The sequence below is a fragment of the Benincasa hispida genome, chromosome 5 (assembly GCF_027475165.1).
Source record: "Benincasa hispida cultivar pf3 chromosome 5, pf3_genome.v1.1, whole genome shotgun sequence".
Lineage (NCBI taxonomy): Eukaryota > Viridiplantae > Streptophyta > Magnoliopsida > Cucurbitales > Cucurbitaceae > Benincasa > Benincasa hispida.
Window position 1 is genome coordinate 7,096,446 of NC_143482.1, and position 12,045 is coordinate 7,108,490.

The 12,045-nt window shown below is 33.4% G+C and overlaps 1 protein-coding gene and 1 non-coding gene across 5 annotated transcripts; both read left to right on the forward strand.

Annotated features, from left to right (window-relative positions):
- The first annotated feature begins 270 nt into the window (after nt 1–270).
- LOC120078642 (type I inositol polyphosphate 5-phosphatase 4-like) lies at nt 271–5,540 on the forward strand. Of its 4 annotated transcripts, none has more exons than XM_090313924.1 (13): nt 271–1,140; nt 1,245–1,329; nt 1,528–1,593; nt 1,693–1,780; nt 1,894–1,998; nt 2,091–2,703; nt 2,808–3,001; nt 3,089–3,197; nt 3,337–3,485; nt 3,592–3,876; nt 4,381–4,453; nt 4,547–4,627; nt 5,364–5,540. In XM_090313924.1, the coding sequence occupies exons 1-10, from the start codon at nt 1,111–1,113 to the stop codon at nt 3,806–3,808; spliced, it is 1,656 nt and encodes a 551-aa protein (XP_090170050.1). In that variant the 5' UTR covers nt 271–1,110; the 3' UTR covers nt 3,809–3,876; nt 4,381–4,453; nt 4,547–4,627; nt 5,364–5,540. The 4 variants fall into 4 exon arrangements, with proteins under 4 accessions (XP_090170050.1, XP_090170049.1, XP_038888863.1 ...); XM_090313923.1 differs by having other exon boundaries at nt 287–1,140; nt 3,592–3,888; XM_039032935.2 differs by lacking the exon at nt 5,364–5,540 and adding an exon at nt 5,032–5,297 and having other exon boundaries at nt 287–1,140; nt 3,592–3,888.
- Nucleotides 5,541–11,542: 6,002 nt separating this feature from the next.
- On the forward strand, nt 11,543–11,615 carry TRNAK-UUU (transfer RNA lysine (anticodon UUU)). The gene has a single exon. It is a non-coding gene; the product is annotated as a tRNA-Lys (tRNA).
- Nucleotides 11,616–12,045: the final 430 nt, after the last annotated feature.

Sequence of the window (12,045 nt, forward strand, 5' to 3'; positions counted from 1 at the left end):
AATCAAAATGACAAACGTGAATATAAAATAAATAACACATACTTAGCAAGACATTTTGGCATGTTTATTTATTAATAAAATATATTTTTAAGTATAATATTTAAAATAAATTTCATGACATCAATATTTTATGGATATATATAAAATTGGTTATTAAATTCACTGGACATATATTTGTTTTTGAAGGGGAAAAAGAAATTGAAGAGCCAATAATTAATAGTTTGACAAAATAATAGAGAATAGGTCAGATGGGCAGCAAAAAAAGGCTGAGTTAGCCAAGTTTCTCATGACTGTCAAAGTTGAATATTTGAGAAAAATTCATTTATGGAATTAATGCCAATTTCTGTTCTTAATTCCAAAGGAAATTCAAATTTCTATTTACACCCACAAGAAGGACGATGCCCAATTTTCTCCTTGTTTCACTCTGTTTTTTCTCCTCATAGAAGAAGATCACAGAGATGAAGGGAAGGGGATAGTACTCCGTACTCTGTTCTTTCCTACATCAAAGTTCAAACCTAACTTTACTGACCATTCTAGAGAGAAGAAAGATAAAGTTTAGTTTTTGAGAGGCTAACCAATTAGAACAAATGCCCTTCCCCAACTTGGGTTCTTCTTGGATTTTGGGTTAATTTTTGCTTTCTCGAAACTCGCACAAATTCGAACACAAGCTCACAATAAAGAGAGAGGAAAAGCAGAGTTTTTCTTCAAATACAGATAGTATACTCCACACTGTACTCACCACCAGAAACTCTTCTTCATTCTGTTCTTTACTCCTTAATTAGGATGTAAAACACACTACATTCAACTGGGTTTCTGTCATTTCCTTTGTTTTTATCTCTTTGGAAGCTCAGGAAAATGAAATGCCCACCAACTGGGATTTTCCTTCTTCTTTCCATTTGTTTTCTCTTTATCTACTAATGAAAACAGGGGATTGGGATTCTTCTTCTCTGTTACCTTTTGATGCTTTGAATTGAATGGTGCGTTTGGGTTTCGTTCGAATTCTTGTTATTTGATTGATTTCATTTCTTAAGCGCTTAAGAATCGTTGGGATTTCCCATTGTTGTTGTGAGTTTGTGACTTTTGGAAATAGTTTCATGAATCAGTGAAGCAATGAGAGATGGAAATTCTAAGAAAAGCAAGGTTCAGAGCTATATATGTGCCCACTACTTCTTTTGAATTCTCTCTGTCTCTATTTTTCTGGGTTTAGTCCGAAATTATTGAACTTTTTCTTTTTCACCTTCAAGCTTTCATGGACCAAGACATTATTCAAGAAGTGGCTCAATATCAAGAGCAAATCAGAAGATTTCGAAGCAGACGATAGCGTTTACGGTGGGGAATTCTTCTTTTCAAAAGATGATTAGCAAATTGAACATTACTGAGTTTACTTCAATGGGGTCTGCTCAAGATCCATTGAACAAAAACTCTTTTCAAATGAATCTTCTCATCTTGTTGATATTTGAAAATGAGGGTTGATGAGTGAACAGTAAGGGGGTGTTTTTTAATCAGCTTTATGGCTTTCCTTTTCAGGTGGGGATGGAAACTGGAGAAACAGCCATCCAGAGGAGGCATGTGCCACCAAGAAAAGCCAAACAGGTCTAGGATCAAGACCTCACTCATCATTATTTCAAATAAAGTTCTCTTTTTTTTTTCCTCCCTTTTTAATTTATGTGATTTTTCTGTTTAAATTTCCAGAGGGATCAAGCAAGAGGAACTTTGAAGGAATCCTCCAGCATAGTTTTGAATTTGACTCTCCACAGACCAATGATGTGAACAACTACAGGTATGTTTTATTTTGTTGTTTCCAGGCAGTGATTCTTTGGACTAAGACTTTGTTTAAATTCTTTAATTCCTTCTCTCTCTCTCCTTTCCTCTTCTTTCTGTTTAAATGGACAGTATCTTTGTAGCTACTTGGAATGTTGCTGGAAGATCGCCTCCAAATCATTTAAGTCTAGATGATTGGCTTCCCAGCTCAACTCCTGCAGATGTATACGTTCTTGGGTGTGTCCTACTGCTCTGAATTGAAATCTGTTTCTTAGACGTGAAGTTTGTGTAAATTATAGAGAAGTTTGTTTATTTGCTTGGATTCCCAGATTTCAGGAAATTGTTCCTCTGAATGCTGGCAATGTGTTGGGAACAGAAGACAATGGCCCAGCTAAGAAATGGCTTGCTCTTATTAGAAAGACTCTAAATTCTCTTCCTGGCACTGGTTATCAAGCATCTTCCCCATTCCCTGATTCATTCACCAATATGGATGCAGATTTTGATGGATCAACAAAGCACAAGGCTTTGTCATATTTCCATCGACGATCATTTCAGTCTACTAATCGAAGTATGAGAATGAATAGTAACATTTCAACACAAAAGACTCAATTTGATCGACGATTCAGCGATTTTGATCAGGTTATGTTTGGGCATAGGCCAAGTGATTATGATCCTACCTGCAAATGGGGCTCATCTGACGAAGAAAATGGACTGGGGGACTCTCCATTTGTCTCCCAATATTCGCCTATTTCCCGCTGTGGTTCCTTCTCCATTGATGATGGAGATAGGCAACCCGGACGTTCAAGGTATTGTTTAGTTGCCAGTAAACAAATGGTTGGTATATTTCTTACTGTGTGGGTGAAGAGCGAAATGAGGGACGATGTCCACAATTTGAGAGTGTCTTGTGTAGGCAGAGGATTGATGGGTTATCTTGGAAATAAGGTAGAAGACTAAGCTTCTGTAATTTTTTCTACTTCTTTTTCAGATTTATGAATCTCTTGCGAACTCGTTAAAAGTAGGCCTATCATTTATCTTTGGTGTTGTAGGGAGCAATCTCAATTAGTATGTCATTGCACCAAACAAGCTTCTGCTTCATTTGTAGTCACTTATCATCCGGGCAGAAGGAGGGTGATGAGTTTAGGAGGAATGCCGATGTTATGGAGATACTTAGGAAAACCAGGTTCCCCAGAGCTAATGGCATGGAAGATGAGCAGTCCCCTCAAACAGTTCTAGAGCATGAGTATGATTATCCTTCATTTACTTTCATATTCTGGTTTCCTGTTTCTTTGTACTATTGAATCAAACTTTGATGATGACCTTGGTTCAGTCGGATTATCTGGCTGGGCGATTTGAATTATAGGATTGCCTTGTCTTACCGATCTGCCAAGGCTCTCGTCGAGATGCAGAACTGGAGAGCATTGTTGGAGAATGACCAGGCAAGTTCATGTTAACCATAGTATGGTCAATTATCATATTTGTGTTGATTGTTACTCTCTTAGAGATCAGGAATTATGTACCGTAGTTTTATCCAAGAGCTAACTAAACTGAGAACATGCTGGTTCATGTTACTATCAGCTGCGGATAGAACAAAGATGTGGTCGGGTTTTTGAAGGATGGAAAGAAGGAAAAATCTGCTTCCCTCCGACTTACAAATATTCTTACAACTCAGATAGATACTCGGGAGATGCCAGGTATCCGAAAGAAAAGCGGAGGACTCCCGCTTGGTAATTTCTCTATCCTTAGAAGAGCAATTCCTATGTAATAACAGAGAGTTATATATTAGCCTTTTCCCCAATTGCACCACTTATGATTATGGCTTTTTAATTGAAGGTGTGACCGAATATTGTGGCATGGTAGGGGTCTGAATCAATTGTCTTATGTTCGTGGTGAGTCGAGATTCTCAGACCATAGACCAGTTTGCAGTGTGTTTTTGGCTGAGGTTGAGTCCCTAACTCATAACCGGATTAAGAAGGGTCTGAGTTATTCCAGTTCAAAGATTGAAGCTGAAGAGCTATTGCCAAAACATGAATGGTTATTCGGGACATAATTTCTTTGGCAAATCTTCTAGACGCACGAAACTTCAAAAGAAAAGGCAGTTTACCAAGGGATCCAAAGGTTTGCTATATGGTAGATATCTGAAAATACCTCTAACATACATTTATAGTACTCCGATGTTAGTTTACAACAAAGTTTATGTTCATGCATTATCTTTGGGAAATATCTGTTTACAAAATTAGATTGCCTCAGGATTTCAAACCTCTATTTCATCAAATCAAAAGATTGGGATCATAAAGTTTTCTAGAATATCTCATATTTTTTGTCTGCTTCAAAGAATTGATGACAAGAACCTAGTTTATTATCCTTTATGATCTAAATATTCTTAATAACAGATGATGAATATTGCAGACCATGGTGGCCACTGGTCCGTTTTTTGAGTTAAATAGAAAGCCTCACATGTTTAACAACTAAAGTACGGGCTTGGTGCCATTGACTTTAAGAATAGAATGTGTAGTTTGGACTATGCGCATTTTCTAGCCATGTTTCTCATTAAAGTTTTAGTTGTGAAATCTTTTACACTAGTCGTCTTCTCATCTGTTAATTTTGGTCCACATTTTGCAGGTGGGCACTGCCAAAAGGCTCCTTTGTCTCCATAATTATGAAGGTTTCTAATGCCTAAAATCCGAAAAAGAAGGTTGGTGGTCATTCATTCTCTTTTTATTGTTGTGGTTCAACTTCCTTTACAAATCCATGTCGGTTTATTTCATTTTGTTCATCCATATTTCAGATGAAACACAAGTTGATCTTCTCTACGCGGTTTTTATCAACAGTACTTCATGGAAGGTCCAAACATGATATCAGTAGCAAGGTAAGAGAAATTGTTGTTTCTTGAGTCCTGATATCTTAATTATTCTGATGCTTTGTCAACTTTTTTGGCCGAGTTGCCAACCCTACCTTAAATCCAGTAATATTATCTGCTTGATATTGACTGCTCGAATGCCATAAATGAGCAGTTGGTATTAGTTGATTATATCATAGGCTCGAGTCGGTGGCTTCATGGCATAAATACTCATTGCTGCATGTCTTGCTGTGAAAATTCAAGATTTTGACAGTTTCGTTGGATATCTCTTCAAAGATTGGGAAAATTACTGATATTTCTAAATATATAGCTTTTTTTCTTTCTTTCATTTCTTTCATTTGATCACCATCTCCATTCAGAGGTGGCTTCCTCTAATCTTTTTCCTTTTGTTCCTTTCATGCGCATATATTCAGGACAAATGAAGAGAGAGAGAGGGGACAAGTCCTTCATGTCTAAATCATTTGCATCCCCCTTGAAATGAAAGGAAATAAATAAATGGGACCCCTTTTTTCTTTGAGGGAAGTAAGGATTGGCTTCAAAAAATTAGGACACTTTTTCCTGTTTTCTTTTTGTCATTTAAATATTCTATTGTTCTGGAGAATAGAAAAAGGAACTTGTACAGATGACATCCAATTTTCAACTGCAAGTGGGGAATAAAAAAAAAAGCTCTATATCCATTCATGTGGGTCTTGGTTCTGCTGAGCATTACTGATATTTTGTCTCACACTTTTCATTTTTTACACAGGACACGCATAGCAATGGCTTGGATGGCTGAATTTCACTTTTTTCATGTCAAATTCAAACTGCTCTTACTTTCAAATTATGGAGTTTCAAACTAGTTGTGCATGTAAAGTTGAGAATTCATGGAGCATTCAGTACATGAACAAAAAAGTAAAAGAAAAATTGAACTTTCATCTAAAAACCAATATCTTAGTACAACATGAATTATTAGATACCCTTCCTTTCATATGAATTTGAATTTGGAAGGAGTCTAATTTCAACCATCAAACTAATTTTTGGTACTGGCGATCCATATATCTTTGAAAATTCAATTTAAGAATGCATAATTACTATTTTTAAAGAAAAACTTCAGGAAAAAAATTGCAAATCCAACAACAGACTCCTCTTTAAGGCAATGGCAGTCCCCTAATTTCCACAACTGCCACTGCTACTTAGTTGAGGAACATTAAAAACTCTCACTGCAGTAAAAAACATAAACAAATAAAACTGGCTTCTTCCATTCTGTTTTTCACCAAAAAAGCCTGAGAAAGTTACCGAAAGCACAAAGAACTCAATCTTAACTGGTTGGTATTGGCCCAAAAGCCATAAGTGTGGCCTTACCCTTTACTCTGTGGTAGTGACCCCACTGCATTTCTTCTTCTTCTGTCTAATCTTATTCTCACATTTACTGCTTCCATAGTACCATTATCAGTCATTTCAAAAGGACCCTTCTTTTTCTCTTTATTTTCTTATAAAGATAGCATATTTAATGTGAGTACTCCACCTTCCTTATTGTCATAGAAGAAAAATGAAACATCAGAAAAAACAGTAAGCAGTTGGGAAGCTGTTTTTTTTTTTTTTTTTTTTTTAATACTAAAGGACCACTTGACTAACTGCTGTTCTTTTAAGTTTTTGATTTTTCTTACTATCTAGAACTTCTTGAAAAAGTTATAGGGTTGTGAATAATGATCTTAAGTACATTAATCTTTACAAGCTATGTCCCATCATTCAACTAAACTTGAGAGATTTATCTGCAACAGTCTTATAAGTGAAAGAGAGTAGTAAAAGGCAAAAGGAAAGGACTTGACTAACCATTTTTACAAACTTTTACGTTTCAAGAATAAATACACTTGTACTTTACGTGTGGCCTAAAACTGCATTAAAATAGCTCACCATATATTTACATGTAACTTCTGACTTTCATAAGCTGTCCAAAAAGTATACCTGTAAATTGAATGCTGTTGCTATAACTTATAAGATATTTCATTTGCATGGAGTCAGAAAATTGCAACTTTTTCCAGCTCTGCAATAATGATAATCATGAGACTTTGTCCAAGTGAATAAGCAAACATTCTCTCATATAATTGTACAGTGATTTGCATTTAGTTTGTTTAGTTGGGTGGAAATGGTATCATACTAATCACTTTAATGAAAAGTTTTGTTTTTGTACTCTTAACAACCGATCAAAAGGTTGAAGATTCGAATTTCCATACCTACATGTTGAACTTTAAAAAAGAAGAAGTCAACTTGTTTTGATATAGAAAAAAACATTAAACTTAGCAAATATCTTCTCTATGTGGTTGCCAGTTGGATTAATATTTCTTTTGTATAATTGTATTAGGGTCGGTTCTATAGCCCATTTTTCTTAATTATAGCTGTTATGTTCTTTGTTTGGTAGTTCTATAACTAAATCACAATATATATATATATTTGTATGTATGTATGCCCTCCTCTTCTATGCCATTTTCCTTTGGCTAGCTGCTATAGGTTTAGTACAGACAACCTTGGCTAGACTTTGTTCCCTTCAGCTAATCTATTGACTTCACAACCATGATTTGGAAAGATACATTTTATTGGATATTATATAAAACTACAAAATTATCCGGGAGATAGAGAAAGAGTGAGAGAAAGGTTTCATGTATGAAATAAAGATACTTCATGTGAGACAGGTAATCGGTATCGAATACACATAGATACTTCTCATATACGTATCTGATATACAATTTGATGTATTTGTTTTTTCTTTTAGAATATTGATATGCATATCCCTTTCTAGATATGTGAAGAGAAGATGTTGGACCTTTTTTATAAAAAGAAAAAACAAGAAAAGAAACTCATCTAATTTTTCTCGATCCAAAACTAAGCAACCTATTTAAAATGTCTAATGTCCTAGTCCAGAATTAAAATAAAAATAAAAAACTAAACCCTAGAATCATCTAATCTTCATCTTCATGCCTGAGCCTCCACAAAGTCATACAAAAACTTCAACAGTTTAATTTTATCTTCTTTGTTCGTTTTCGTACTTCTCTCTAATCTTCTTCATCTATGATCGATTCAACTCTAGCGTGCCACCAACATTTTTTATAATTATCATATTATGTTGATTATTATATTTCATTGTCTTTGATGTTGCCTTTTGTATCCTACTCCAATGTTTATACTGTATTTTGTACCATTATCATTAACTTGACATTTTATGTTTTTAAATAGATTACATTTAATATCTTTATGTTAAATATACATATTTCCTAGATTTTTTTTTTTTAAAGAAACATATATCCTCAACTTATTAATAATATTGATATTGTTGTATCCTATCGTCTCTGTAACCATATACCTGCTTCATAGGGTTTCATTGATAAACAAGAATATCATTTTCCTAGGTTGTTCTGTTCTGTTGTTTTCAATCCTACACTAATATGGTTCATGATATGAAAACGATGGCAGAAAATGGAAGAGGATGAAGAGATAAAGTTTCATTTGAGATAATTGTCTCTTAAAATGGCATGGAAACCACTAGCTCTTAAATCAAGCCTTGTATTTTTAAGACACGTCAATGCTATTATTGATACAAAGCTAAATCATGTATTGGTTGAAAAAAAAGTATTAAGACATTATTTATAAATAAACCAGCAACCGACCCTATAGTTAAATGATTCTATTTCACATGGATCTACTAGTCAAGTCAATTTTATATACAGCTTCTCTTAGCTTAGGTCACTCCCTAAAACCAACACTAATGCAATTATTCAGTCTAATAAAGATTTTCTGTATCTTCTTAAGTCTTTGGTTTGAATACAGTACAACCTAAACAAATATATTCATCCCCTTTTAAATAATAATAATGCATTTCTGTACTGCTCTATCTTTAGCCATTGTCTTGGTCAAGGACCAATTAAAACACTAGCCAATTTTGCAGCTTCTTTTAGATGTTGATATGGATCCTTTATTCATTCAACCAGAGAAGGGTTCAATTATTTCCATTAAATAATTTAGAGTTTTCTTTATGTGGGTGGTTCTGATTTAAAGAGATCAATTGGGCCACAGGTTTGATATGGATAATACAGTAGTAAGTAAGAAGAACAAGACTTGCATCATAGGGACCAAATAAAGTAGACTATATAGTATAAGATAAAATTTAATAGACAAAGTAAGTGTTAAGAATTGACAATCAAAGATGATCAAAAGGTGTAAAGCAAAAGAGAATTGGTACAAAGATGTACGTGATTCACTAACAGTATGTTAACTATGTTCACAAAGAGAGGGAGACCAGTTTATCATTTGAGACTCTAAGATTAGAGAGTTTATATATAAAGCACTTCTCTAAACCTTAGGGTCAAAATCGTAAATAATATAAATATGTTAAATATGAATTCTGAAAGACCTTGTACTTAGTTATTCGAAGCATCAAATAATAAATTCAAGACATTCCAACGGTAAACATAATTTAGAGTAATTGACACGCACTTCTTCAATTGAGATAAAGAGGTTTAAGTGAAAAAGATGAAACTTAATGGACAAAAGTTTTGGTGCAAACTCGAAACTGATGAGGAAATACCTTTGGGCACGTGATCTCACGTGAGTAAGGATGAACATGCATGTACATATATGATCACAGTCAGTGGTTAAGGTTGGTCCAAAAATGGAAAATCAAATTGGGGAAAGAAAGTGATTCTTTTGGGGGAAAAAAAAGTTGCCACCATCCCACTATTGATTTGCTGACTTATAGCAAAATTACATTGAAATTTAACAAAACCCCATAATCGAAATCCACAGAGACAGCCATAACTTTTTTTTTTTCCTGATTCCTTCAATAAGTTACTGTCAAATTTGCCACAAATGGATAAAGTGTTTTTCTTTTTGAGTTGGGTTTGTCATTTGTGTGAGAGATTTCAAAATAAAGACATCATTATTAAATTGTTAAAGCAATGGGTGTCAAAAGAAACAGTGACCTCAAAATTCATATTCAATGGTCAAAACAGAAGGCATTTGAATCTGTGCTATAAGTAACAACAAAGTGCTTTTTGCAGAGGTTAAAGATTGGAAATGAAGCATTCATTTTTATGGGAATTGTGTGTGTTTTTCTGACAGATAATGTTGGGTTTAGATGGACCAAATTCAAAACATTAGCTGGTGCCTGGGTTTACTTGTTAAAGAAGGCTAGTGATTGTCAATGTCAGTATGAAAAGAGTTGAAAGATCCAAAATTTCATCAGTCAACCATATGCAAAAGCCATATGTGATAGAACAAAACCCAAACTGTCTGTTTTCATGTTGGAGTCGAGGGTGGAAAGATCTTTCCCAATTCTCACCCTCTATAGAAATGGTTGGGAAATTAAAACGGGAAACACAAGAATTAACGTGGAAAAACTCCAAACCGGGAAAAAAACCAAAAACCAAAAAGAAATTCCATTGTATACCAAGCTTAAAATGTTTTAAATTGGGATGGTTTAAAATCGAGCGCATATGTTCTTTTTATAGTTTTTGGAGCCCGTCACTTTCTCGAACATTTTAGACGTGGGACACCTGTTGTTTTAATATTTTGCCAAAACCCAACAGAAATTTATCTTTTTTGTTTTGAAGCAGATAATGAAAGGAGGAAGGAGGTGTTTCCAATTATTCCAAGTGCAAAGCAATCCAACAAGTCTATCCTTTTTCCAAAAGTTAAAGACAGAAAGGAACTTGATTTGGTTCAGCACACCAAACCTGATCTGATTAATTCAAATTTTTGCTAAGACAGAGGATTCAACAACAATGTACCTTTAAGTTTTTGTATGTTGCTACAAAAAGAAAAGCAACTCAGCTTCCAAAACAACATATAAATATATATATATGCAGACTAAGATTGGTCCTTTAGGGTTGTAAAGTGTGGTTTGAGGCCCATTGGCCTCTGTGGTTAATCATTTGCAGTGAAGTGTCAGATCAACAATTTGGTACTGAAGTTATCACAGTGACAGTGCAAATAAATAAGTAAATACCTTTGGATAAATCGATGGCTGCTCCTTCTTTCTTCTTTCCCTTCTCTGGTTCAAGTAAAAGTGGGTGAAAAAAGCAGCTAAGTGTAGGAACATGGAGTGTAAATTAACCTAGATTCTATCATTTGTCCGATGTTGCAAATCTTTTCTTCTTAATTTTTATTAGGGAAAAAAAGACCCTTTGGTATCTACATTTTGGGTCTAGTTTCCATTTGATCTTTAGATTTCAAAATGTTATACATTTGGTCCTTAATTTTCACTTCTGGTTTCAATTTAGTTTTTAAGTTTCAAAATGTTACAATTTTATCTTTAGAGATTTGAGTTTTGTTTCAATTTAGTTCATAAGTTTCAAAATTTTACACTTTTAACTTCAATTTTTCATTGGATAGTCACTTTCAGCCATTGACGTTAATATCTATTAATTAGTTTAAAATAATTACAAAGTGAAATTTTAAACCTAATATTAATAGTGAGGAAAAATAGTGAAACTTCATTGATTGTGATTATTTTATTTATTTTCAATTAATTAACATACGTTAATACTAAAAATAGAAAACGAGTATTTAGTGAAAGATTGAGATTAAAAGTGTAAGTTTTGAGACCTAGAGACCAAACAAAACTCAAAACTCAAAGGTAAAATTGTAAGATTTTGAAACCTATGAACTAAATGTGTAACGTTTTGAAATCTAGTGGTAGAAACTAGGCTCAAAATCTATGAATCAAAAGATAATTTGAAAAAAATTCAATAATATTTATAAAAACGAGAAAAGAAAAAAGAAGAATTTGTCACGTAAAAATTGTAAATCACGTAAACTTTTCCTTAAAAATAAAGAATTACATAAATGAAGAGGAAGGATTTGAACTCAAGGCTACTGTTTTGTGTTAAAGGTGCTTCAAAATCATATTTTGAAAGCTTCCTATAATATAATTAAATACCGTCTCTCAAAGAGGCCGTCTTAGCTCAGCTGGTAGAGCGCATGGCTTTTAACCATGTGGTCGTGGGTTCGATTCCCACAGACGGCGATCGGATAACAACGCAAGTTTTTCCTTCATACATTAAGGACGGCTTACTTCACTAATCCATTTTCATTCATTTCATTTCATTTTATTTCATTTCTCATTATGTAACGATTTAATGACCCTGAACTAGTTACTTTATGAATTGGAATTAATTACACAACACACTTTTTTACCATCGTTGTTTAATGCATAAAAAGAGATTCACTAGTTATATTAATCATCCATTTGAATTACATATATTGTTTGATGAATCAATTTTATATATAGAAGTTAAAATTAAATATTACTGGACAAATTTAGTTTTATTTAATATATTGTTATAATAATTATTTAATCACTTGAAATAAAAATAAATGAATGTTTTTATATTAAACATTAACTAAACTTAATTTAATTATTTTATTTAATTATTAGACATAATTGATAAATTAAT

Coding starts and splice junctions, on each gene's coding strand:
- LOC120078642 (XM_090313924.1), top strand. CDS start 1,111: ATGAGAGATGGAAATTCTAAGAAAAGCAAG. Junction 1,781..1,893: donor AATGATGTGAACAACTACAG/GTATGTTTTATT, acceptor TTAAATGGACAG/TATCTTTGTAGCTACTTGGA. Junction 3,002..3,088: donor CAAACAGTTCTAGAGCATGA/GTATGATTATCC, acceptor ACCTTGGTTCAG/TCGGATTATCTGGCTGGGCG.